A 26,494-nucleotide genomic window follows, 5' to 3' on the forward strand; every position below is an offset into this window, starting at 1 on the left:
GAGGTTAATAGTTTTAAACCATTACACTATTATAATTGTTGTTTTGTTTTTGCGCTTTTAATTATTTTGCCACAAAATATTTTGAATTTACCGCATTTTTACATGATAATTAAAGGGGAGAGAATATAGACGATTTAGTTTGTCACTGTATTTTAAAATGATAGCCATACAGTCTAGGAACATAACGCGGTTTGGTATTAGAACATTTTTGTTAGATTAGGACCGCAGACTTACGACAAGCACTTATTTTGAAGCCCCTACCGGAAGTTGTTCAGCCGACTGCTCGATCCCAGGCGCATATCTAACGCGCAGCTACGTCACTATCCGGTTTCTACGATCGAGAAGGGCGCGAGATAGAAATCCAGGAGCGCGGACAACCCTGGCGCATCGCTCCAGCTGGTTACAAGCTGCAACCAAACTGTTCAACCCAACAGCACCGAGCCTCCACCGCCACAGGTCCCTTCCTAGAAATAATACACACGCGGAATACGACGAGAAAACACCAAATACACATGCACATGACGTGCAAAGGGAGGAGGACAAATCACCGTCTGCCCGTAAACAACAGAAACAGAGGGAAATGTCTTGGTGGCCGCGCGGGTAAGATGTTGATCTTTGTTATCTGATTGGAATTAACAGCAGCGATAGCGATACTTATTTTGTCACAGACTGGAGTTAACGTTGCTACTAATGTGACAGTTTAAAATGACATTCAGTTAGCTAAGGTAAAAGGATTGCTTTTTGACCTAATCTTGTAACTTGTGATTACTTCACGGACTCGTCTGGGCCGCCCTTTTCCGGAGAATCACGATAAAGTCAAACGCGTTTCAGTATTGAATTTAACAGCCGACGTTATTTATATTGGCTCGCAGTGATCAAATAAATCTGTCTACCAGTGAAGCGGCCTTTTACCAAAAAAAAGAGTTGCACTGTGCTAAATCGCAGCCTGACAATCAAGTTCTCCTCGCCCCACCACACCACAAGGGCGGGTCAGTGGCAAGTTTCTGCGTTCACTGTCAGCTGTATTCCTGCTCATCACAGCTGTTTGTTTCTCAGTGAGGATGGAGAGGAGGCCATGCATCAAGACACGGACTCTGATGTGTCAGAACAGAGAGACGGTGGGAAAGTGAAGGTGAAATGGACTCAAGAAGAGGTGATCGTCATGACTTGTCGTTTGCATGTTCTCTCACTGACTTCTGACCCTATCAAAGTAAATAACAGCTCTGTAGAAGAGGGAACATCAACATGCTTTATTCTTGTGTTTGTTTATAGGATGACAAGCTGAAGGCATTGGTTCAAAAACTGGGACCAAACGATTGGAAATATATCGCCAGTTTAATACCAGTGAGTTTGATTAACATTTAGTTATACTAGGCTCCTCGACCATTTTATGTCAATAAAAATCTCATTCAGTGTTTAAAATCTTATTATGCTTGTTTTGTTTTACTTAGAGTCACACTGAACACCAGTGTCAGCACCGTTGGTTCAAGGTCTTGGATCCAGAATTGATTAAAGGTCCTTGGACCAAAGAGGAGGATGAGAAGGTAGGTGTCTTGTTAGCTAGCAGTGCAGGGGTTTAATGAACAGTACGTCCAGCGTGATGAGTCAGAGTGAGTTCTTATTCAGATGCGTGCCCCTCATTCCTCAGGTTATTGAGCTTGTGAATCTCTACGGCAACAAACAGTGGGCGATGGTTGCCAAGCATCTGAAGGGCAGACTAGGGAAGCAGTGTAGAGAGCGCTGGCACAACCACCTCAATCCTAATGTGAAGAAGTCATCCTGGACTGCCGAGGAGGACCTCATTATCTACAAGGCTCACTGCCTGCTTGGAAACCGCTGGGCTGAGATCGCCAAGCTGCTCCCTGGAAGGTAAATACACTCTATCAGTGCTGTGGTCAGTCTGAAATGGCTGACATGGCTTTGTGTGCAGAAATAAACCCTTTCCTTCTCCGAAGGACTCATGTTACAATATTTATTCACAGGACAGATAATGCAGTGAAGAACCACTGGAACTCGACTATCAAACGCAAGTTAGAAATGGGCTTCTATGCTGGGGAGGTCTTGAGGCCGAATGAACTTGAAGAGTTGTTGGCCCGTGTTAATAAGGATGAGCAGGTGCGCTATCTTTCTATAATGCTCTCCTCTAAGATGGATGCAGTATTGAACTGTACTGAAAATTCTGTTTTCTGATTACATAGATGCCCAGTTCTTCACAAGATGGTGCAGACAAGGACCCAGAGCAGAAAACACATTCTTCCGTAAGTGAGCAATCGCTTTGATTTGTAAAATGTCAACATTTAAGTACAGTGTGGCTTTAAATCATTTAATCTGTCAGCGGACGGAAAGGATCTTTGTGTAACACAACAGTAATCACGTCTTTAAATGTTAGTAATGTCCCAGATGTCTACTTTTTCCCGCCAGTTGAAGGAAGCGCCTGTCTCTGTTAAAGCTGAGGTCTTTGATTGCCCTGCTGCTCCGGGGCCATCAAAGGCCGGGGCCTCTCCAAAAGACAGTTTAAGCCCCAGGACGGACGCAGACGCCACAGGAGAAATGAACTGTTCCAGCTGGGTGGTGGACAGCTCCGGCTTTCTCTCACCTACCGGGCCAGCCCTGAAGGAAGTGCTGGATATGGTGGATGGGGTAGGTGTCCCCAATAACCAACCACACCCCACAGAGCATGTTATTTAAATATCAATCCTGCTTATTTTCTGCCAATAACAAATAGTGCTGTTGAAAAGAAAACGTGATTATAAGGATACATTTTTGGTCATATATCATTGTACCTTTATAAACCATATGTAAGCTACTTATTACTAGTGATCATGAACTATTTTATGTTTTATTAAGTTAACTGTAAAGCCTTATATTTTCTTTTCTTTATATTAGGGGTGTGACAATACACTTAACCATAGGTGTCACATGTCCCCACCACATTTTGAAATGGCTGACTTTGTCCTCATCACTTTTTGAAAGCCGAAAATTTGCTTGCACCAAGAAATATTAACTAACAAATCAAAATGCTTTGCGGAAAGTTTATTTATACAATTAAAAAACATGGAATACAATTTAAATATAGAAGAAAGAAAGGTGCATTGTCCAAAAAAAGTAACTTAAGCTAAAAGGAAAAACCAAGCTGCTAATTACTGCATTATATTTCCTTATATATTTTATTATGAATTGTCACCTGCTACTTCCATTTATATAAAAAAAGACATTTCCACTGTAATATGGAGAAGAAAATGTCCCTAGAATGCATATATTTGCATAATTCACATATTTCGTATTTCTTCAAAATAGTGTTCTTGTGCATCTTCATGTCTTGTCACGCCAGTGTTTCATTACACCCCTAATCTGAGCCATTGTGTCCCCACCGCTTTTCAACACAAAGTGACGCTTTGAGCTCAGAGACGAGACATGATACTGGGCTCATGAGATCAAGATGAGAGAGTTTAACACTATTTTTAAGAAATCTTCAGTGCCAAATTATATGAAAGTTTTGACCATTAAACACTTAATTTCCTGCATTCTGATGATTTCTTTTGCGCCACTTTATTCCTTTTCTGCAACAACTTATGGTGGAAACATTTTTATTTATGTGAAGGGAAACACAAAATTCAAAATATAAAATAATCTAATGCAGTGCAGCTCTCAGTCATTCTGTGCTGCTTTCAGATCTGTTTCTCCTGCTGATCAATTATTTTCATGTAATATCATCCCTGCTGAGTCAGCACACATGCAGGCATGATTTAGTCTTCACCCCTTTTTAGTGTCTTGTTTGGGGAAGTAACTTCTTTAAATGTGACAGTTGCACTTTTTCACCTTAATGAGACTTTTTCTAAAAATTAATTTATAAACTCCTGGACTTTCTCCCTCACTCTTTTAGCAAACGTTCTGCTCATGTTCAGAACTTCCTGCACTAGGGTTGGGCCGATAGACGATGCCATCGTCCACCGGCGATGGCGGACGGACAACTCAGTGTTGAGCCGGCATCGTGATTGTTTGATTGTGATATATCAGAGCAGATGTCCAACCAACAAGTACTATGACTCTTGTGCTACCAGGACCTCGATGGTTGGTGCAACCTTGCAGCCTTTGACCTGCCTGACGATAGTCCGAGCCCAGAGCGCCACCAGTTTCGTCTGGAGGGCAGCGCCTTGCAGGAGTTGAGCAAAGGCAACAAGGGGGAGCTCATCCCCATCTCCCCTGGAGGTATCACGCCCCCCACCATACTAAATCGCCGGAGTCGGAGACGCATCGCCTTGTCTCCTGATGCCAGTAAATCCATGACTCCCAAAAGCACGCCAGTGAAAATCTTGCCCTTTTCTCCATCTCAAGTAAGTTAAATAATGCTGTATCTCTGATGTTGGTTCTGATCATAATTTCCTATGAGATAGTCCACTAACACGTGTTGTTCCAGTTCCTCAACATGTGGACAAAGCAGGACACCCATGACCTGGAGAACCCTTCCCTCACATCCACGCCAGTGTGCAGCCAGAAAGCGCTCGTTACTACACCGCTGCAGCGTGACAAGACCCCCCTCATTCAGAAGGAAAACTCAGCGTGAGTGGTCTAGAGGTTCATTTTTCAGTTGGCTCCATTCATCAAGCTCGCTCTCATCAAATCTCCTTTCTCCCCCAACTATTTTTCTATTAGCAAAGAGCAATGGCGGCATAATGACAGTAGGATCCTCGTTTGCTGTAGCCAATTAACATTTAAAACGAAAGGTTTGGCTGTTCTGTGTCTGTATTTAGTCAGATATAGTTTGTGAGAGAAAAGACTCATCACTCTCCACTAGGGCTGTGCAATTAATCAAATTTTAATCTCAATTACAATTTTTGGCTTCCAACGAATAAAAAGTCAATCAAGATGAAAGGATTATTGTGATACCGCGTGCTGACACACATTTTGTCTTGTAAATCCCACTGCAGAAATGAGCCTAGCAGCCAGTGGACATTTCCTCTACTCATAGAAATAACATATTATTGATATTAAACCAGGTGTGTTCAGTGTTGCTTTTCCTTGTCCATGCTTTTAAAATATCCATGGTTGAATTTCAGCATAATGTAAAGAGTTGTCGTCACCTCAAGTAGTTCATCTGCTCTTCTTGCGCTGTTTAAAGTTAATATCGTTGGATTGCTATTTCTAATTTCATGTGCTATTTGGGATTTTGGTGTAATGCATATAATAATTCTAAATGAATGAGTCAGTCAATTTTAAAAGTTCAATTGGATGACAATTTCCCAAGTCACTGAGTAATCATTTTAAATAATTGCAATGTCAATATTGACCAAAATAACCGTGAATATGATTTTTGCTATAATGGAGCAGCCTTATTCCACACTGCATGACCTCGAGTGGACCAGGGACGAGGTGCTCCTTCCCTAGAGAAATGATCAGTTGTAGTTATTTTATATTTACTTGCAAATGTGAAATAAAATTCTACAAGGGATTCTGAAGGGGATTTGAATTTGATTTTGGGTCTCTGTTTTCACATTTTGTTTTCACATAGATTTGTTACACCCAACCACAAGTCCGAGCTCTGTACGACCCCACGAACACCAACGCCGTTTAAAAACGCCATGGAGAAGTATGGTACTCTGCGGCCACTGGTGAGTCTCTGTGACTGTCAGTGAAAGGCAAGAACTTCAGTTTTGGTTTTATCAACACTGCATTAACGCTGTTTTTCTGCTGTGCAATCTTAGCCTCAGACTCCGAACCTTGAAGACGACATAAACGAGGTCATCCTAAGAGACGGTGGGATCGATTTGGTTGTTGTACGCTCGACTCCGCCTGAGCAGCGACGTAAAACCATGGTAACTATGAGTCAACTTTAATCATTTTTAATCCTTAGAGAGTAAGAAAGGTAAACGATAACATGTACACACATTAGTTCTGGATGAAACATTTCTGTATGATTCAAGAATACATAAAACACAAGGCCAAAATGTCTTCAGTTCAAAGGGCCAAATGGACAAGGAATAGATGTTTTTGAGAATATAGAGATTGCAGGTAAAATGTTTGAATGACTTTAGAAAGCGGTGGGTGGACATCCTCAATAAGAGAAAAGGTTATAACACTTGGTCAGCAGGCAGCTCCACAGAAGCTATTTACACAGATCTCTGTTTGTTATTCGCAGCATCGGCCTCCTATGAAGAAGGTGAGGAAATCATTGGCCCTGGATGTCATGGACTGCCAGGTGATGCCCACATCCAAACGCACATCCGTCAAAACTGAAGTCAAAAACAGCATCAAGGTAAAAAAAAAAAAGTGTAGAAATGTCTTAATAGCCTGTCTGTAGATTTGCTGCATGCTAATTATTTTTGTCCTCCTCTTTCGGCCACAGGAAGAACCTCTCAACTCCTCGTCATTTTACAGTAAGCGGCATGAAAGTATTTTGGACCAGGGCTTCCTGATGGGACCTAGTGACAGTGCCATATTTCCCAGCACCGTGCCCCCAGTTCCAGTAAGTTCCATCTTTAACCTTGAAAGGAAAGAATATTCACATCAATGGAAAAGTATTTTATGACAGCTTTTCTGCTTTGATTTAATTTGTGATGGGTTTTTCCCTCTCTCTTCAGATGTCAAAAGAATGGGAAACTGTTGTTTGTGGACAAACTAAAGACCAGCTCATAATGACTGAGAAAGCCAGACGCTACCTTCGCTCACTAAAGTCCTACGCTCCCAGCCGGGCTCTGATTCTGTCCTGAGACATCTATCATCTTGTTACACATACACAACTTAATGTTGCCGTTTTTCCCCCCTTACGTTCTGCTGTTGTAATTTGAGATGGAGAAAAGACCATGTAATGTGAAGGTTTAGTACAGTTTTTGGGGAAAAAAAAAAAAAATGATCAAAACACTGACAGAATACAGTCCTTTCAATAATTTGAGAGAGAAAGGTGCCTTTAGATTTAGTGTCACTCCAGTTGTCTAGTGCAAAGCTTGGTGGGGAGGAAGTAAATCCCACTTCAGAATCCACTTAAACGTGTTTGAAAAGAACAATGAATGTAGAATTGAAAAATCACTGCTATATACCTTTTGCTATCACTGAAAAGACATGGTTTTACAATGCATAATGTGCCTGTAATTAAACAGTTTTTTTTAAAAGTTGTGAAGCGTACAAACACTCAGTATGTAGAGTTCTGTTGCATAACTTGAATATGGAGTACATTCAGACGGGTTGATCAGTAATGCATTTAGAGATGATCCATGTTGAAAATGTTATGTGTGTATTGTCTTGTTGTAAGATCTGTTTGTGCATGTGTCTAAATTTATTATATACGTTTCAATACTCATTAAAAGTGAGGACCTCACACCAGGAATAGTAGACAGAAATTGAATTGTGTATTCTGTAGAGGTGGCTTGGTACAATTTGAGATCCAGCAATGTGATGAATACACTTTGTTTATGTAGTAGGCAAGTAAGTTGAAATGTAATGGAGGTACAGGTGGCAAGGAAATTGTGTTGTTTGGCACTGTTTGTAAATATTTAGTGTAGGTTTTTACTTTATCTTACAAAAATTTGTTCAAAGAAATGTATTAAAATACAAATATGTCTAATACACATCTTTCTCCTGATTTTGCCGCTGCACAAAGCGAGAGTTACACTGCATATCTAATGTAAACGTGTCATTTAAAATGTGAATAGTTGTGGTTTTAAAACAGGTTCTGTTCAGCTGGATTCCTGAGCTAAATGACATGTGCTCAACCCAGGTGACTGAGAGTTAGTGCACTCTGTCACACCATTTTAGTAAATGGTAGATGTTGTCTCAGGCTTTGATCATCCATCGCCTGCTTTTTCTGTACTGTCAAAGGACAAGAAAATCCCTCATGTAGAAGATTGTGTTTTATAATTGTATTTTATCAAATGATCAAATAAAACATGCCTACTAATTAACATGAGGCAAAAAATCGGGTATACAATTGTAATGGACATAATAGCCTGGATGTGTCGAGTCGTGGTTGGCCTTTATTTTGAAATGTCTATTGTACAACCGGATGTTATACCTGTGGTGACAGCTCGCTCTCTGAGACACCGGAAGCAATAGTCGGTTTTGGTGACGCTGCATTAGACTGCAAGACATGGACCGGTCTAGTAAGTGAATTACTTCAGAAATGTTACATGTAACGTTAGATATGTATGTTCTTCGTGTTATCTGTGTACGCTGTAGTACGTTTTGTATGCTAATGTGGAATTTCCAGTTCTGTAAGTAGTGCAAAAACTAGTACACGGTGCATGCAGTGTGTTGCTTCCTAATAGCTAAGTTAGCTCGCCTCGTAGCTAAACCTGCAGTGAACGACGAGCGTTATCTCAATGAATGAATACATAGCGTCGCGAGAGATAGTGAAGGATCAGTATGTAATATTATTTCCTCTCCTCGGTGGTAATACGTAAATACGCATTTCGAGCAGCCAGGTTAACCCCGCTCCGTGTCCGCAGGTCTGTTCGGTGTGCTCCTCCTCAGCCTAGCTCTCTCCGGAGCTCAGGCGCTCACACCGGCGCACTACCTCTCCCTAGCTGATGTGGCCCGATTGCAGAACCTCCTGACCCAACAATTCACCGACCTGGAGTCCGCATACTACTCTGTTGTTGGCCTGACCAAGCTTGGAGGAACTGTTCCAGATAACAAGGTAAGAAAATCCCTCAATTATGCGGCTAATAATATATATCTGAGACGGATTATTCGTGTTAAGTTATCTGATGTGGTGATGGCGCATGGATAAGATGCTTGCATTTGGTGTGGGAGACCTGGGTTCGATTCCCACTGTGAGACATCCACCATTGTGTCCCTGAGCAAGACACTTAACCCCTAGTTGCTCCAGAGGCGTGCGACCTCTGACATGTATAGCAATTGTAAGTCGCTTTGGATAAAAGCGTCAGCTAAATGAATGAGTAAATGTAATGAATAATATACAGTATATGAAGTGAAAGGTTGATCCTCGCTTAAAAATGTGCTTTTGTTTGTAGGAAGTGTGCCAGTTCCTCAAATCCCAGCTTGATCCAACCAGCGTTGACTCTCTCTTCTTTGCTGCTGAGACCAGTCAAGCCATTTCAGGATGTGAAGTATGACAATATTGTTATTGCCTTGGCCTCCTTATCTGACCCACTGATGTTCTTTGTATTTAGAGTAGATAAATGTGTAGAACGCCACATAATTGCTTCATGGTCAAGATGTTATAACAATCATTCATATGATCGCTATGATAGTAGAATAAATATATAAGGAAACTAGTTTCACCTGAACAGTGACATGGCTAATGGACAATACTGCACTGTAATAAGAACCCCTATGTGCCAAACTGTTCACTTCGTAGATCCCTGTGTCCAATGAAACCCGTGACATCCTCCTGGCGGCCGTTAGCGAAGATTCGACCATGACTCAGATTCATCGGGCCGTGGGTGCACTAAGCTCTCTGGGGCTTCCTCTGGCTTCCCAGGAAGTTGTAGGGGCCTTGACAGCTCGCATCAACAAGGAGGACAATGTTATGGCGTAAGTGTTAGTTGGGGGGTAGTCTGGAGGTAGGCCATTCTCTGTGGATGGTCCTGCAGTGTCCATGAGCAAGATAATTTAAACAATTAAATGAACATCAAATGTATGTTCTCTACAGTATCACTTTGGCGCTGCAGACAGCAGCTCGCCTGTCCCAGCAGGCAGAACTTGGAGGAATACTGGAAGAAATTGAGGTGAGCTCTTTAAGCTTCCACCAGGTGGTGCTGTGTCACCACCGAGACACATTGGAGTCATACTGATGCAGTGATTTTATTTATTTTTTTAAAAAACATTTTTTGCTTTTTTCCTCTCAGGATCTGACAGCTCGTTTGGATGATCTCGGTGGCATCTACCTCCAGTTTGAAGAGGGCCTTGAGGCAACTGCCATGTTTGTGACCGCTGCTTATTCCCTGTCAGATCACGTGGACATGGAGCCCCCCCTGAAGGAGGTATGACTTCTGTGTTTCGGGTGTTATTTCAGGTTTTGGCTTTTCTCTGTATGTGTTTTTCTCTCTGAAACTGATAGAAGAGGCGTTCTCCCCTCAGGACCAGGTCATCCAGCTGGTGAACTCTATCTTCAGCAAGAAATCCTGGGAATCTCTGGCTGAGGCCTTCAGTGTGGCATGTGCTGCCGCCGCTCTCTCCAACAACCGCTTCCATGTGCCTGTCATCGTCAGTGCTCAGGGCCCAGCCACAGTGTCCCACAGCCAGCCAACCCTGCAGGTAAAGATATCGCATCTCAACCTGACTGCAGTCCTCTGCGTGCTTTTTAATCACATTTTGTACTAACACTCTTTCTCTCTCTGTTTCACAGCTCCTTGTTACTGATGTCATGTCTCAACCTCTGGCCTCGGCCAACGTGCTGGTAGAATCTGCATACGCTGTGGCCTCCAAGAGCATCATACTCAGCCAAGCACCTTTCACACTTAATGAGTATGTATCATTAGACAGATTAGTGTTAGCTTTACGTTATAATCAACCATGTTCCCCACTGCTTTAAAATGATCTCGAAAGCTGGAAGAAATATACTCTCATCATGACCTCATTGCTCAGCGCATACCGATCACGGATCAACTACGATCTGATAAATCATTAGCCTGAAAGGGGGGGGGGTGACTTTTATCAGATGGATACTTGAAAAATCTAGCTGGCTCTTGCTAGTTCTCCAACGTCCCCTATCCCACTTTAAAATAATAGTCATGGTAGTGGTAATAATATTAATTAACAGGCAGCCTGCCACCACAGATCTGGAGTTCCCAACTCCAGAGGCAGTAACGCCTGCAGAAAGCGACAGGAGGAGAAAGGAGAGAGATGAGAAAGCAAAAACTACAGGAGAGGGAAGAAGTTGTGTTAGTAACTTGCATTAATAGGATAAGAATGCATATAGAAAGAGAGGGAGAGGAGGAGAGAGACGATCAGTGCATCATGGGAAGTCTCCTGGCAGTCTAGGCCTGTACCAGCATAATTAAGGGATGGTTCAGGACTCACCTGAGCCAGCCCTAACTATAAGCTTTATCAAAGAGGAAAGTCTGTGGAGACGGTGTCTGCCTCCTGAACCCAAACTGGAACCTGGTTCCACAGGAGAGGAGCTTGATAGCTGAACGCTCTGGCTCCTATTCTACTTTTGGAGACTCTAGGAACCCTGGATTGCTACAATGCTCTGGTGGGGCAGTAAGGTACTATGAGCTCTTTAAGATAAGATGGTGCCTGACCATTAAGAGCTTTGTATGTGAGCAGAAGGATGCCGCCTTCTGGATTTTACAGGGAGTCAATGCAGAGAAGCTAAAACTGTAGAAATATGATTTATTTTCCTGGTTCTTGTCAGTACACATTCCACAGCATTTTGCTCAGCTGGAAAGTCTTAAGGGACTTAAACCGCCTGATAATAAGGAATTGCACTAATCCAGCCTAGAAGTAACAAATGTGACTAGATGTTCCGCTTCATTTTTGAGACAAGATATGCCTGATTTTCGCAATGTTACATGGGTGAAAAACGGCATCCTTGAAGTAGTGTGTTTAGTGTGGGAGACATGTCCTGATCAAAGATGACCCTGAGATTCCTCACGGTGAAGCTCGAGGCCAGGGCGATGCCATCCAGAGTAACTAAATCTTTAGATAATGAGTCTGTTCGGAACTAAGTACAATAAATTTAGTTTAGACTTTAACATCAGAAAATTGCATATATAAAAAAGCATATATAAGGTGTGACTAACTTTGATGTGCATGGAGGCTTCATCGATTTATCTTTTGCCAAAATGTTCCTAGTGTTTATAGGAATGCAGTTTGAATGATCATGCAAATAACATAGCAAATGTAATTGTTTATCTCTTTGACTGTAGATTATGTTTAACTAAATATTTTCTGTTTTTTTTTTACAAGATGTTCATACTTTACCTGTCACTCAGTTTCAAGGTGTTTTGTGAAAAACATTTTTTTCATCAGTATTGCACTGTATTATTCATTTTTCCTTCTTTTCAGTGGTGTCTTTGAACTGAACTTCATGTCCAGCCAGCCTGCCAGCGGATATTACCAGTTTACCATTGCAGTGAAAGGGGATAGCCGGCTGGTTGCCAATCACGTTGAGGTGAGGTGGCGGTCAGTGGTTCACTGGTTACGTGGTCATTTTCATGCATGTCGTCATGCTGTTCAAGTGTTTTTGCCTTTCATTGCCTTTGTGGAGAAATTGATGCAAATAAACACGCGCTGTTGTTGAGTCAAAGGCACTCAATCCGTACTCGATAAGTGTTGTCTCTCTTTGTTTTGAATTTTGTACCGTCATGCTCTTATTTAATGTAACTTTGTGTTGTGACTCCACCCGTAGCTTAAAGTAAAGGTGTCCACCGAGGTGGCCGTCACAAACATGGACCTCTCTGTGGTGGATAAGGACCAGAGCATCGGCACAAAGACCACCAGGTAAGTGGACAAGTTTGATAAGTGAAGCCCTTTTCTCTGACCCTCAGTTGCATGAGAATAGAGTACTTAATGTTTTTTCTCTCTGAATGACTCAGGGTGGACTATCCTTCGAAAGCAAAGAGCTCCTTCACGGCAGACAGCCACCAAAACTTTGCTATGTCCTTCCAGCTGGTTGACGTCAACACTGGAGTGGAGCTTATCCCTCACCAGGTATATAATGAGAATAGGACATGAACAGCCGTCAGCAGAAAGAGTCATACTACCGTTCTATTATACATGTGGTTGGCCAAAACAATCATCCAACCACATGGAAACCACCAGGAAAAATTGACCTCTCAGTCTCGTTTAAGATTAAGACCAATTTATTTTCTCTGTCGCAGACTTTTGTCCGGCTGCACAATCAGAAAACTGGCCAAGAGGTTGTGTTTGTGGCAGAACCCGACAGCAAAAATCTGTACAAGTTTGAGCTGGACACAGCAGAGCGGAAATCAGAGTTTGACTCCATCTCTGGTACCTATTCCCTCTACCTCATCGTTGGGGATGCTACCTTGGAGAACCCCATCTTGTGGAATGTGGTGAGTGTCCGTTCAGCCCCGGTGTTGGTAATGAGGATTATTTACTGATGAAGTGCTCAGCCAATGAGAAGTTAATATTGAACTGTTGTACTTTTTTTTTAAAAGGCTGATGTTGTTCTGAAGTTTGTGGATGAGGAGGCCCCAGCTACCATTCAGCCCAAGACTCTTTACGTACCCAAACCAGAGATCCAGGTAATCACATTTACTGCGTGGGAAATCAAGCAGCATGCAGTAGCTATCAATCCAGCAGTTTAAAGTCTCCTCTTTTCTCTGCAGCACTTATTCAGGGAACCAGAGAAGAAGCCTCCCACAGTGGTTTCCAACACCTTCACTGCACTCATCCTGTCTCCCTTCCTGCTTCTGCTCATCCTGGTAATATTGCCAACTTTGTGCAAAATGTTTCCTGCTCCAGTCATGTTTTTATTTTTGCCATTAGCTTAACTGTGGAACAACTAGTGTATTCAAATTAGGTAGAGACTATTTATCGTATTTAAAGGCATACCTAAAACTAAGATACTTGCATTTATTAATCAAACGCTTTTTTTTTAATGGAACGTTCAGCTTTGTTGCTGTTGTATGCACAGTGGTCCATCTTTTTTATTTCCCAGAAAAGCTCTTCAGTAGGAAGCCTTCGTACACAGTGAATGAGGCTCCAATACTGCATGAATATAATGCTTGTTTTAATTTGAAATCACAAAAGCAATGGTGTCCCTCCCCCCCCTCCCCGGCATTTGCAGGGCTGAGTAATAGGTATTGTTGCAATGGATCAGTTCATTGTGTGTTAGGTGGTAAACAGTTTTTTAGCCCTTTTGTTTGCAGCTCTTGCAGGGGATGAATATCACATTGTCTTTTATTCCCCTTCTCGTCTAGTGGTTTAAGCTCGGAGCCAACATTTCCAACTTCAGCTTCTCTCCCAGCTGCATTCTGTTCCATGTAGGACACGCAGGTGAGTCCCAGTCTTTGAAATGAAATGTTTGTCACAGGTGTGATTGTTTTACAGCCTCTTCGTCTACTATTCATCTGCTATTGTTCAAGGTGATGAGTGAATTGCAGTAATGGACGTGTGTGACACATTATCATAATTAATTTCAGCGATGCATTATTCATGAAATTCCACACACAAATTCAGAATATAAAATATCCCCCTAACGCCACCCACAACTTTGCCAAGTTCAAAAGATCTGAGGTCTAATTTTAGCAAGCTTTTTAACCAAGTCTCTGGAAAATTGGCTTTTCCAGTAAGGTTTCTATATGCAAAAATTTAAAAAGCCCTGGATTGGATGGAAACACAGTTGTTTACCCTCACCTTCCACCAAAGCACCTCTGATTTTAAATAGTTTGTGTCTTATGAGTGCATTAAAAGTCCAAAAGCCTCTGTGTTTAGATTAGCAAAGAACTTGCTGTCATTGCACTTTTTATCGTTTGTTTCTGTTGCAAACAGAACGAACTGCAGTGGTTCCCACACTTTTCAAACATTCATGGTGGGTTTTTTTTTTCATGTAATAAATTGAATCTTTATTAATTCCCTTGTAAATGATACTGTACTTAGCGCTTTTCCTAGCTCAAAGTAACATTCACCCCATTCACACACAGGAACTAAACATTCACATCTTGCCCAAGGACTTTGATGTATTTGCTGTCTTCCCTGATAGTTGTTACTGCCAACTGTTGTGTACCTGGAAAACTCGAGTGCCAAAAAGCCCGTTACGTTACTGTGGCAGCCAGCAAGTTTGTCACCGGTTTTAGCTGTGGTATAACTGCATATTTTAAAGGGTTTTTAAATATAGTGATTTCACAGTTTGTATATCGCATCTATCTTAAATGTGCATATGATTTAAAGTGTCAAAAAAGCAATGTGGAAGTGTATTAATGAAAATGTTTTTTAATATGGGTTGACACATTATTAAATGTACGATTTTTAAAATAAATAAATCTGGCTGCACCCATGGTCCGTCCTAAAAGCACCCAACCCACTTGGGGAAACCACTGACATACAGCTATATTAAATTGTATCTTGATGGTGTATAAAAAAATTTTTGTTTGGATCTAAATGTTAAACCCTACTCTCTTGTTTCATTTCAGCCATGCTGGGCCTCATGTATGTTTACTGGACCCATCTGGACATGTTCCAGACTCTGAAGTACCTGGCGATTATCGGTGGTGTAACTTTCCTCGCTGGGAACCGCATGCTGGCCCAGAAAGCAGTGAAGAGGTACGTCTCCTGATGGTGCCTGGCACATATGGTCCCTAGAGTCCTTAATCTTAGAGAGAAAGCTTTTGTCTTTCAGACAACGAGGACATGTGTGCTTTGAGGCCTCTTGGTAGTTCTTAGCCTTAAATCTGAGGAAAAGTGCCTATTCCAGGTCTGTAGCTCCTCAGTTGGTCTCCAGAGGCAGAATTCAGTTCATCAGCTCTCTGCCAGGAGGAGTGCTCGTGTCTACTTGGACCAGGAGAGGTGTGGCAGCAAGATCTGCAAGAGTGATGATCTAAGTGGGCAATTTCTTCACCATCAATATGTAGTGCCCTCAAAGGCCCAGAGCGAGCAGTTTGTAGCGCGTGTCACTGACGTCACTGTAATTGTTCACTTTCACTTCTTGCTCTTACAACAGCCAAGTCAACCATTTTAAGCGATTTCAATTAATGATTTCACAAATGTAATTTTCCCAGTGCGGACATTTTCCTGTCTTTCCTGCCAGTTTCTGTCTTGCAGCTGGTGACTTGTATCTCTTTAACCACTCTATCCACACTTCGCTCTCTCTTACTCCTTTTTCAGGATTGCAGCAGAGCAAAGTAGTAGGTTGGCAAAGTACAGGAGTCTACGATAAAACCCCCATTTGTAACAAATGAGTCGGCCGTGCTTCCAGGCTGAAGTAAGGGCATCCTCATAGACCGCATCCACAGTGCATTCCCATAATGGCTTGCAGTGTGCATGGCTGTGTGGTGCTCACTCATTCTAACTCCGAGTGTTCACCTGTACTTGCCGCCCCTCCCCCTGGTTTGCCTCTCATTCATCCCACCATGGTCATTACAACCATAGCCATACCAGCATTTTGATAATTCCTCCACTGTGGTGTAACACCCATGGTCCTGGTTGTGCCGTTACATTTGAGTGACATGTTTTGTGTTCATGGGCCATGTGAGGCATCGTCCAGATCTTAGAAATTTGTCATGAGAATCTCTCCGCGTCCTTGCACATTAAAATGCATGATTGACCCTTAACGTGACTTGTCGAAGAGCCACAAAGGTTTTCATTCCTTTCATGTTTTGTCAAACTAATGTTTGCCCTTTTCCCCCCCTCTCTTCCACAGAATTGAGAAAAAATAAGGGCAAGAAAATTAAAAGAAGACAACCGACAAAGCAGATTTTTTATTTTTTATTTTTTTTGTTTCCAACGAGTCATTCAGCGATGCCTAAAATCAGACTTTAAACACGGCGTGGCACTTCAACAATCCGTTCAACAGTTTAAACATGCAGTTTGTGTTTGGAATGGAAGACACCGAGAGATGTCACAGCGTCTCCGAGGACAAACGCTCACTGACAGAAACTCCTGCTGAGGGCTGTAAAGCTACTGATCATTGCACTTCACCCTCCTGTGAGATTTGTTTTCTTATTGTGCAACATGCCAGTGGTTTCAAAGTGAGTTTTTATTTGTGGTTTTCTTGATGGATTGTGGGTTCTTATGTGTGCGTTACTTTTTTTTTTTTTCTTTCTTTTTTTTTTTTTTTTTTGGTACATTCCTCTGTCACTCAATGTCCATTTCACTTCGTAACAGAAGCGACATATTTCAGCTGATTAAAAAAAACTAACTGCCAATGTGTTTGCCTGTTAGCTGCATCAGAGGTGCGGTAATCTTCTATTTGATACAGAGTTGGCATCCCCCAGAAAACTTGTTAATAATGAAATATGGGCAATTTGAGCATTTGATGTTTTTGTAATGAAGAGGAGGAAATAAAGAATCTGAGGGGAATCTAATTTTCTTTGTCTTTATTAGTGAAAAACTGGAACCAGGCACATTGCTTTTCATGATTGATTGAATCTTAAGTATTGCCTTTAAACGGATTCAAGCAGTGAAGGATCAGTGGAAAAACACAAGTTGGGTAGATGCAGGAGAATCTGTTCCAATGTAATCGTTGATCCAGTAGAGGAAAATAACAGCAGAATTGCCTCATTTTTAGTTTTTCTTTTTTTTTTGTATGAAATTCCCTCTTTGTGTTTCCCTAAATGTGTTTCCTTGTTGAGCTGCTGTGGAGGGTTAGTTTCATTAATGAACAGCATACTAGAAAGACCCTAACTTTGAAACAGATACTTGATGTGACTAACTGACTGCTGAAGCCCCATAGTCACTTTGCCTTGCGTTTCGTGCACAGAAAGGGAATTGCTTATCCCTATTTCATAATTACGTTAGGATGGAATGTCTCTATGGCCAGTAAGGAGTGGCATGGAGCGACCAATAACGCTTGTACATTCATGCACAATGTATGTAAGTATTAAGGCAGACTTTAAAGGCCCTGCACACCCACACTTATCCTGGCTGGTTAGACCTCTGCTTAGAAACTGAAGTTGTGTGGAGGAATGCAGAGAATTATGTGATGTCACTGAAACATAACTATGCCAAACAATGACCACTGTGGCCACCAGTGACAATTACAGGATAATGGCGTCAGAAGAATCATAAAGTCAGCAAACTGCAGATGTTAGCCACTGTAAACTACTGATCACGTGTATCCACCTTCAGCAGTGAGCCAGCATGCACAGTACCAAGACCCACGAGCTAGATGGAATGCAGTCATTTTATTTATTTATTTTTTAATGTTATCAATTATGTTTGTGCTTTTCCTGCTATACTAATCCAAAATGTCTTCAGTGAAAGAGGTCTGTAAGGGGTCCCAGCCAAACGGGTGCCACAAAACTAAGTGAGAGTGAGAGAAAAATTAACCCTCACACTGTACGCCCAGCTTGAAGTGGAAAAACATATTTTATCAGTTTCTTACTGTGAGTGACAATGTGTTCAAACGTGCTCACATTCTTTTTCTACCGAAGTTGAGATTCCTGCATTTTTGTCTGTGATTTTTACTGGCTCGAAGTGGGCGGGCCTAAGCTGGAAAAAGTGATCGTCACACATTTCTGTGTACCAATCAGGATTCAGCCACAAAATCAGAATCTGATGGCTGTTGGTGGGTACTTTAAACATGGTCATACAAGTCCTGATGAAGCAGATTAGCTGAGTGTTAAACTCTTAATAAATAGCACATAAAGATAGTACTTGTTTAGATGAAATTAATGGTACAAAGACATACTTTTGAAGCCAGGTTTAGTCTGACCTAAAGTCGTGTACAAGTACTGATTATGTCAGAGTGTTACGTCTTATGTCCAAGCAACTTTTTAATATATCTGTTTGAGGTGGAGCTAATTTTATATACTTTACAGTATTGGTCAGTTTAATAAAATACATAGTTATATAAACTGATCATGTGTTTTCAAGGCAGGGTGACTAATTAGGCAAAGTAGGCAACTTATTCTAATTTAGCTCTGTATGTTTCTGTATGAGCTGTCAAATACATGTAATGCAATGTTTTTCTCTGAAAGGTGATGTATGAAGTAGCTTGGAATGGAAATTGAAAATCTATCACGCACTGCAGCACGACCACACTGATTTTGAGATGAGTATTAACTCGTTCAAAATTTAATTGATACCATTATTTCTTATTGGTATTAAACCACTTCAACAAAAAGTTACAACCTAGTATTAGTGTAAAAGAAACATTGCACAACTTAAAGTTTCTCAGTGCCCGTTTTTTCCAGAGCCATGAGCTGGGCTGTTGCTTTTCTTCACAGATTTAATGGGAATAAAAAAATGACAGTATCATTTTCATCTGTAAAGAACGAGTTGGAGGAAGTTTAAGAAAGCAAGCGGTGATGGTTATGAAAAGTGCAGTGGCCAGGAGCGTTGGCAGCCTTCAGTTTGTCTGATCCAACCAATCTCAACTCAGCAGTCTGTAAAGAGGAAAGACTCGGGTTAGTAAAAGACTAAAATGTCATCATGCTTGAAAAGTCAGATTAGTGTTTCTGAATATTTTCATTTGAGTGTTTGGCGTTATGGTATTTACCTTGGCCTCGTGACATGCCCATGCACTTCTCTGTATCTCTGATTGCTCTGAATAGATGTAAGATCTTCTTTATAGGTACCTTCATAGACATCTGATTGACGTTTCATATAGCTCTCACTTTCATCTCTGTGGGGGTTAAAAACATCAGCAATTCATGTTTCATTGTGTATTTCCGTTGGTAACAAGGTTCAAAAACCTGGCAACACACACCGATTGAAAAGACATCATTCCTCTTGTGCTACCTACCCCAGCCGTTTGCCCATGATTGTCTGAAGGAACTTCCTGGCAGAGATTTGGCCCAGGACTTTCCTGTAACTGTTGGTGAAGATGGCATCAGCATGGCGTCCTGAGCTAAAATCAGAGAGTGGACTTCAGTTATTACATAACAGTGTTCTTGAATAACTTTCAGAATAAAAGGAAATTGTAGTGCAATGAAGCAACAACAACGTGTTTAGGATTAATCTGTTATCTGTCTGGCCATGTTGCAGCCTATTTTAACTTAAAGGGTGAGATCAACCTAAATTCCAAAAAAACACATTTCTTCACTAATGGTCTACCCATGCAGATAGTTTTGGTTGTATTTGTCCGGATTTAGCCCTCTAAAAATCTAATTCCGATCCACATCGATCAACACAGATTCGAGGTAAATGAGAATAAAGACGTTTTTTTGTTATATTTTTGGTAACCTGACCCTTTAAGATCAGCACTCATTCCACATTAACAAACTGACCGTGACTCTGCTCGCTCCCTGGGAGGACTCCTGTCTTCCTCCAGCTGCTCTGCTGGATCCTTTATAGAAGATGTCATCAGGATGGACGTATCCCTCTGGCCGAACCTGAGAAATATCCCCGTTAACCAAATGAATGTAGAACATTGTATCCAAATATCTGTACACACATTATACCATACTGCTATGTAGAAAAAAAAAAAAAAAGTTAAACATAGTTTTGATGGTGAGGATGGATTTTAGACAAAGAAGAAGATCCTCATTCTTACTGCAAAATGCTCTAGCTCTTGTAAAATTACACATACTGCTTCTTTTGCACAGGACACTGTGAAAAAGGTGCTGTGTAAATTTAGCGTGGTGACTAATCCAGACATCTTGACCCGTTTTAGCATAACAAGTGCAGAGGGCACAGCTATGATATGCAAAGTAACCAGTGACAGGTTTAAAACATCATACGCTACATGCATGGATATGAGCATTCTTTCAGCCCTGACACTGGGATCAAATCAGTTTCTATCAAGCGTCAAACCTTCCTTTGGCAAAGCTTTCGAACCATTAGAGCTGTTCCCTGAAGCTTCATTTAATGGTACAAGGAATATATGAAATATATTTTGTGGTGTAATTTGTCAGAATTGAATTTTAAAAATATTTTGTTTTGAGTAATAATCTTCAACCACTTTTCAGTATTTCTGCTTCCATCGATAGGCGTCTACAAAGTTGACGAGTCATAAGAAATTTGAATAACTGGACACTGAACAGTGAAACACTAAATATCAGAATCCCAGTAAATCTGTCAGGACTTACCTAATGGATGGGTAGAGCGGGGAGCCTGATAAAGACATGACCAGGCAACAAAACAGCAGCAGTGCAGCTTTCTCCATCCTCACAGCTAGTCGTGGAGAAGAATGGACAGCTAGAAAAAAAATGACAGGAGTAGAAATTACATTAGAAAAAACGCTGAAACCACAGTTCCCCTCAACCAGCCTCATCGCTCAGCAGAAGGCACGGAAGTTGCAGCAGGCAGAGATGTAGACTACGGTGGAAAACAGTAGCATTTCATTTGAAATGTTGAAAATTGCACAAACATTAAATGTATAATATGCACAGGACATTCACACGTGTGGTGGAAGAGGTACCTAGTGATCTTGTGTGAATTCTGAAAGTCCCTGCAGTTCCTCTTTATTTGGTGCCCTTCACTCTCATCTCTCATCCTCTCAAAGACTGAACAAAAGAAACACTGGAACAGTACTGTTTGTGATCCCTTCATCCATGGTCACTTTATACTGAACCTGTAGCTCCCAGTCACTCCCACATCACACATGCTGACTCTCTCTCTCTCTCTCTCTCTCTCTCTCTCTCTGTGTGTGTGTGTTGGCACATTACTGTTACTTACATGCTATAATGAAAGATCAAAAACAAATCGTTGCAAACACATAATTGAAAACACACAAAAACTGTATGATTTGATGAGATATTGTTTATAGTTTAATGAATAATTTAATGTTCCTTAAAATAAAGTGTGTTATGTAAAACCATTGCCTGTCAGCGTAAAACTAATACATCTATAGCCCTTTATTTGAAATGATTTTGTCCAATGGGACCCGGGGAAACAAACACCTTTTAAAGTGTGTATGTTATTGGGTTAGTGATGAGTGAGTACACCATTAGGCAATCAGTGTCTATCTGTTCAAGCATCTAACTTAACTTCGAAATGGGCGTGGTATACACCGGAAGTGGGCGAATCCACTTAATTTAAACCTGATACAGGTTGATCAAAATATGCTGAATTTATTAGAGAGCTATTTACAGAACAGCTTCTGAATTGAGCTTCAGAGCACTGTTTTGATCACAATAGTGAGAGAACTAATAATAAAAAAAATAACTGTTCCTATTTGTATTGTTCATTAGAAAACACATATTACACATTTTACTCAGAAGATACTCGTAAAAAGTATGTTATCTCTAAGGGAAACTGTTTCAGTCGAGTACTTGCGCAACACAAGAGCACATTGCTTCCTCATAAACTGTTAATACATTTGAATAAGAAGCTTTGCACACATGTATAAAACTTTACATTATGTTTAATTGGTTATTAATTATTACAGGGCTACATACGTCATTGTTTTAAAGGAGACCAATGTTACAATGTTGGATGTTCATGTTAAACATGACCAAAGCTTCAAAAATACATACAGGAGCCATACAGGAGTCACAGAACTACAATATAGGACAGGAAAAGCAGTTTAATAGGTCTCCTTTAAAGGTTTATGTAATGCACACCTTGTATTTAACAGCTGGCGCTACAGACTGGGTGACTGTGCTTCTTCTGATGAACATACATTCTGTCCCTGGGATAATTTCTACGAGAAGTTGATCAAATTAAGTTATTTTTTATTTTTATGCTACCCTCCCCATCCCATTGCACTCCCACCACTGCTTCCTTGGGTTCGAGTTTGGGACCGTAACGTGGAAAATAAGTGTGAACTGTATCTCTCAGCAATAAGTGCTCAGCTTTTAAGATAGATTCAAGATTTTGGCGATGTGTTAAAAGGACACATCGAAGCTGTCGCTGAAGCCCGGAACGAATTTATACGGTCCGTGAAGTTGGACGTACCGAGGGACAGTTTTGTCTAACGGACTCTCGGGATGCAAGAGCATTCCCTATCAAAGAACCTACATGGCTAGATACTCGTTGTCCCTATCGTCTAAGTCATTACTACTCCCGTTTTAGCTGAACAGGACAACGTTAGCTACTTAACCATTCTTTTTCTCCACCATGGCCTTTTGAATTTCCATGTAGTAATAAAAACGTCCGAATAACATGGCTCCTGACACTACGCCATTTCTGTAAATAACTAAACAGAAGAGATAACCTACTATATTCGTGCTAATAGCAAACACAAATATTATTAATGATAGTTGTGTTAATTATACAATAACTGCTATAAGATTGAATTTCTGCCACCGTCACTAAACTATTATTATCACCTAGTAACATTCAACATTTTTACCAGCCTAGCGCTTCTTCCTGGTTTCTATAACGTTTCTTTGGAATGTGCAGGTACTGCTCTTGATATTTCAGACATCTTTGGCTCCACATGACACAAGCGCCAATGTCATTTACCCGATGTACCTAGCGTGCATACAGTAATCTCTTCAGTAAAATATACAATGGACAAAATGTCAGCTAAGTCGCTCAGAAAGTAACTTAGCTAACTACAATATTTGGTAACGTTAGCTACAAAGAGTTTGCACTTGGAGCTTGCTAACTTAGCATGGAACACTTCAGGACTTTAAGATCCTTGTTTAAAGTTACCGTTCCCCAACACTGGAGACCGAGCAAGCGTGTCCAACACAGATATTGTTCTAAATTAGCTAACACCGGTGTCACTTCAAGAGAGAGGAATGTAACTGTAGACAAGTTCAAGAGTCAGATATCCTCTGGTCCAAGTTTTCAGGATTTCATCAAAGAGGTTTCAGTTAATAAGACCTATGCTGCAGATGGAGAGCACACTGACAAACACAGTTACCTGTCTGAGGACTTGGACATGGGTAACTCACGGAAAGGTTAGTCTGCATCACTGAAAACCATCCAAGTTAAATGTGATTGTTCGGGACGACTGCCAAACTGGTGTTTTGTCTTAATATTGCAGTGTATTTCGAAACCTACGGGTGTCAAATGAATGTGAACGACACAGAGATAGCCTGGTCCATACTACAGAGGAAGGGGTATCAGCGCACGGCTGACTTAAGTGAGGTAACTTACAGGAGAGCTCTGTCTTTATGTAATCTCAACATCATTTATGTCAAAACAGTTGATACAAAATATCCTTTGTGCTTACAGGCAGATGTTGTCCTTCTGGTAACATGCTCCATAAGGTAAGATGTTACAAACTTTAAAGAAAAGTCTTTAACAAATTGGAATTACAAGGTTTTTATGAGACCACACAAACTAAATCAGACGCACCAACCGATGGTCTCTTCTTTTAACAGAGAAAAGGCTGAACAAACCATTTGGAATAGACTACAACAACTAACAGCCATGAAGAAGAGACTATTAAAGACCCACGCACCGATGAAGATTGGGATTTTGGGTAAGTGAGTTCACTAAGGGGACACATTTGACTGTCTTGCAGAGGACACAAGAATGAATGCCTGTGTGTGTCCAGGGTGCATGGCAGAGAGGCTAAAGACAGAACTTTTGGAGCGGGAGAAGCTGGTAGATGTTCTTGCTGGTCCGGACGCCTACCGGGACCTTCCCCGCCTCCTGACGGTCGCTGACGGAGGTCATCAGGCAAGCAACGTGCTGCTGTCGTTAGAGGAGACCTATGCCGACATCATGCCTGTCCACCTTGCTCCTCAGGGATACAGTGCTTTTGTGTGAGTGTGTCAGTTGTTTACCCAGCAACTATGGTTTGTGGAGGAAGTAATTCGTCCTCCACAACTCCTCCTCCTCCTTTATATTTTAACCTCTGATGACCTTGTGTATGTGTGTGTGTGTGTGTGTGTGTGTGTGTGTGTGTGTCTTTGGTGCGGGCAGTTCCATCATGCGAGGCTGCGACAACATGTGTAGTTACTGCATTGTTCCCTTCACCCGAGGGAGAGAGAGGAGCCGACCTGTTAGCTCCATTCTTGAGGAAGTTCGGATGCTTTCTGACCAGGCAAGTCCGAACCTCAACACTAAAACTAAACTCCAACACTTGTTTGCAGTAAGTAGACACGCACCGATAGCGATACCAGAATAGGAAGGAAGGGTAGTACATCGTTGGTTTATTAGAAAGGGCAAAAATATTTGTCTTATTGGAGAAAACAGTCAGTATTTGATAGTGTAAAAACATAATAATAATGATAATAAGCCTTGTTCACACTGAGCGTGTTGGATGTTTTTTTCAGGGTGTGAAGGAGGTGACCTTGCTGGGTCAGAACGTGAACAGCTACAGAGATACATCAGAAGAACAGTTCTGTGGCTCGGACCTGACCAAGCTCAGCAGGGGGTTTAAGACCATCTACAGAACTAAACAGGGAGGTCTGCGCTTCTCCGACCTGCTAGACCGAGTGTCACGCATCGATCCTGACATGAGGATCAGATTCACGTCCCCTCATCCCAAGGATTTCCCTGATGAGGTACGTAATACACTCACTTTTAATTCTGCTAGGAGAGCAGGAGCAGCTCGTGTATGCTGTCAATCATAGTTCTTAGAGTGAAAGAAAATCTGAATTGGCAGGTCAGGACCTTGAAAATATCTGTATTCGGAATCAGCCAGAAAAAATGCAATCGGTGACAACCCAGTGTTGATTTCCAACCAGGAAATTAAATTAGCACCTGCCAAATGCAGGCAGGTAAACATTTCAGGTCACCTGCCAAATTCAGAAAATCAGGGTTTTTAAAAAAAAAATAACAACGGTGTGTCACAGTGGCAGTCAATGTGGTTATAGCGTACTTGTTGTTCTGGGATGGTGCGGTTCCATCAGGTTGGTCTGTCTAATGCTGAAGTTCAGCACACAGATCCAAGAGCACCACTCTCGGGAATTTAAATCGAAGTATTAGCCAGTCATCATCACGGGCCAGGAACTCTTCATGGACACTCTCTAAGCCTTCCCTTGGCGTTGCCCTCTGCAGCGCCATAGCGCAGCCAATTACGCAGTATTTATATGTTTACAGCAATCACTGAGTACTTCACACCTTGCCAAAATGATGGCTTCAGTCAGAGGTCTCCCCCACCCTGGGAAATCATTTGAAGATGTGTTGTTTTGTTATGTCTGGCCTGCATTGTGATGAGAGACTGATGATGAGGATGGAGTGTTGCGATTGTGTGAGAGCTGTCACTGGATTTCTTTCCAGACTTTGTTCATTTACACAGTCCATACGTGCAGGTGGTGAAGATGTGCCGGGTGAGTCGAGGTGACGCTCTGTACTGCAATTCTTTAATGCTCTTTGAGGTTATCTCGGATTTTTAAAATGATGATAATTCCACCAGTTAGCCAAGTTAAAGTCTGAAAAGGACTCCGAAGCTAAATTTACGTCTAAGGCCTGACATTATACTGGCTTTATGCTGCTTATGGGCTCCCCAACAGTCTCTGTTCTGCGCTCCGGGGTGGAGATTTTAGTGGCCACTTGGCTTATATCTTTTACAATTGAAAGGTGCAACTTGGAATAGTTATGGCTCACTGGCGTGAGCAAAATAACGCTACTGGTTTAAATGCTTAAATGATAAAGTGATAACATGAAATGAAATTGACATGAAGTGAAATTAAATGTGTGAGAGGCATCATTATCTATTTGTTTCTCATTAAATTTTATTTTGATATTAAACATCCACATAGCCTATGACCACACTTATGATGTATCAGTGGACGCATTTGTTTTTCATAGACTGCTTCATAGACATAAACACAGAAACTGGAGTGGAAACATTATTTTAAAACAATTAGTTTCAGTACTTTGTCTACTGACAGAGCCAGACAAACATTTGCGGAGGGTCCGCATATTCTCATGGCAGCTTAAGTGTTTGTGCCACTGCCCGCACAAAAAATGTTGAGTTATCTGCTATGCTACGCTGTGTATCTATAGTTTGGAGGGGCAGCAAATCATGTTTTCATTTAAATGTCAGATTGGTTTAGTTAAAGGGATAGTAAGTAATATCTAAGTAATAAGTAATAAAAAGTATTGTAATCCAATACTC

General features: G+C 41.3%; 5 protein-coding genes across 8 annotated transcripts in view; 4 read left to right on the forward strand and 1 right to left on the reverse strand.

The window, feature by feature from the left end:
• The window catches only part of LOC123987480 (receptor-type tyrosine-protein phosphatase gamma-like), a 323,656-nt gene that overhangs the window by 96,929 nt on the left and 200,233 nt on the right, over window positions 1-26,494 (forward strand). The window lies entirely within an intron of this gene.
• On the forward strand, window positions 315-7,562 carry mybl2b (v-myb avian myeloblastosis viral oncogene homolog-like 2b). The gene is made up of 15 exons (XM_046076416.1): window positions 315-600; window positions 1,057-1,153; window positions 1,273-1,344; window positions 1,452-1,544; window positions 1,649-1,869; window positions 1,983-2,115; window positions 2,199-2,258; window positions 2,422-2,640; window positions 4,062-4,334; window positions 4,418-4,560; window positions 5,510-5,609; window positions 5,703-5,813; window positions 6,137-6,253; window positions 6,344-6,463; window positions 6,579-7,562. Exons 1-15 carry the CDS (start codon window positions 581-583, stop codon window positions 6,705-6,707), a joined length of 1,908 nt encoding a protein of 635 aa, XP_045932372.1. The 5' UTR covers window positions 315-580; the 3' UTR covers window positions 6,708-7,562.
• rpn2 (ribophorin II) lies at window positions 7,935-16,949 on the forward strand. Of its 2 annotated transcripts, none has more exons than XM_046076415.1 (17): window positions 7,935-8,093; window positions 8,439-8,629; window positions 8,967-9,062; window positions 9,314-9,489; window positions 9,608-9,683; window positions 9,804-9,938; window positions 10,036-10,212; window positions 10,304-10,422; window positions 11,968-12,073; window positions 12,311-12,402; window positions 12,498-12,612; window positions 12,783-12,977; window positions 13,083-13,169; window positions 13,254-13,349; window positions 13,848-13,923; window positions 15,060-15,189; window positions 16,286-16,949. In XM_046076415.1, the coding sequence occupies exons 1-17, from the start codon at window positions 8,081-8,083 to the stop codon at window positions 16,299-16,301; spliced, it is 1,896 nt and encodes a 631-aa protein (XP_045932371.1). In that variant the 5' UTR covers window positions 7,935-8,080; the 3' UTR covers window positions 16,302-16,949. The 2 variants fall into 2 exon arrangements, with proteins under 2 accessions (XP_045932371.1, XP_045932370.1); XM_046076414.1 differs by lacking the exon at window positions 7,935-8,093 and adding an exon at window positions 8,155-8,204.
• On the reverse strand, window positions 18,797-23,549 carry ghrh (growth hormone releasing hormone). Of its 2 annotated transcripts, none has more exons than XM_046076426.1 (6): window positions 23,373-23,549; window positions 20,616-20,724; window positions 19,815-19,919; window positions 19,331-19,435; window positions 19,085-19,210; window positions 18,797-18,971 (listed from the first exon to the last, which is right to left on the reverse strand). In XM_046076426.1, exons 2-6 carry the CDS (start codon window positions 20,690-20,692, stop codon window positions 18,959-18,961), a joined length of 426 nt encoding a protein of 141 aa, XP_045932382.1. In that variant the 5' UTR covers window positions 20,693-20,724; window positions 23,373-23,549; the 3' UTR covers window positions 18,797-18,958. The 2 variants fall into 2 exon arrangements, with proteins under 2 accessions (XP_045932382.1, XP_045932381.1); XM_046076425.1 differs by lacking the exon at window positions 23,373-23,549 and adding an exon at window positions 20,948-21,053.
• Window positions 22,765-25,019, forward strand: cdk5rap1 (CDK5 regulatory subunit associated protein 1). Its single transcript, XM_046076422.1, has 7 exons — window positions 22,765-23,378; window positions 23,465-23,568; window positions 23,656-23,690; window positions 23,805-23,905; window positions 23,981-24,191; window positions 24,352-24,472; window positions 24,705-25,019. Exons 1-7 carry the CDS (start codon window positions 23,087-23,089, stop codon window positions 25,002-25,004), a joined length of 1,164 nt encoding a protein of 387 aa, XP_045932378.1. The 5' UTR covers window positions 22,765-23,086; the 3' UTR covers window positions 25,005-25,019.

This window comes from Micropterus dolomieu, linkage group LG18 (assembly GCF_021292245.1).
Source record: "Micropterus dolomieu isolate WLL.071019.BEF.003 ecotype Adirondacks linkage group LG18, ASM2129224v1, whole genome shotgun sequence".
Lineage (NCBI taxonomy): Eukaryota > Metazoa > Chordata > Actinopteri > Centrarchiformes > Centrarchidae > Micropterus > Micropterus dolomieu.

What these genes read in the sequence shown, in the direction of transcription:
- ghrh (XM_046076426.1), bottom strand. Translation starts at nt 20,692, where the DNA reads ATGGAGAAAGCTGCACTGCTGCTGTTTTGTTGCCTGGTCATGTCTTTA. An exon ending in AGGGAGCGAGCAGAGTCACG is followed by an intron (nt 19,436 to 19,814) that starts GTCAGTTTGTTA and finishes CTCTGATTTTAG; the next exon opens with CTCAGGACGCCATGCTGATG. An exon ending in ATCATGGGCAAACGGCTGGG is followed by an intron (nt 19,211 to 19,330) that starts GTAGGTAGCACA and finishes TAACCCCCACAG; the next exon opens with AGATGAAAGTGAGAGCTATA.
- rpn2 (XM_046076414.1), top strand. Translation starts at nt 8,180, where the DNA reads ATGCTAATGTGGAATTTCCAGTTCT. An exon ending in ATCGGCACAAAGACCACCAG is followed by an intron (nt 12,403 to 12,497) that starts GTAAGTGGACAA and finishes TGAATGACTCAG; the next exon opens with GGTGGACTATCCTTCGAAAG. An exon ending in TGGAGCTTATCCCTCACCAG is followed by an intron (nt 12,613 to 12,782) that starts GTATATAATGAG and finishes TCTCTGTCGCAG; the next exon opens with ACTTTTGTCCGGCTGCACAA.
- cdk5rap1 (XM_046076422.1), top strand. Translation starts at nt 23,087, where the DNA reads ATGGAACACTTCAGGACTTTAAGATCCTTGTTTAAAGTTACCGTTCCC. An exon ending in CAGGGATACAGTGCTTTTGT is followed by an intron (nt 24,192 to 24,351) that starts GTGAGTGTGTCA and finishes TGGTGCGGGCAG; the next exon opens with TTCCATCATGCGAGGCTGCG. An exon ending in TTCGGATGCTTTCTGACCAG is followed by an intron (nt 24,473 to 24,704) that starts GCAAGTCCGAAC and finishes TGTTTTTTTCAG; the next exon opens with GGTGTGAAGGAGGTGACCTT.
- mybl2b (XM_046076416.1), top strand. Translation starts at nt 581, where the DNA reads ATGTCTTGGTGGCCGCGCGG. An exon ending in TGCCCTTTTCTCCATCTCAA is followed by an intron (nt 4,335 to 4,417) that starts GTAAGTTAAATA and finishes GTGTTGTTCCAG; the next exon opens with TTCCTCAACATGTGGACAAA. An exon ending in ATTCAGAAGGAAAACTCAGC is followed by an intron (nt 4,561 to 5,509) that starts GTGAGTGGTCTA and finishes GTTTTCACATAG; the next exon opens with ATTTGTTACACCCAACCACA.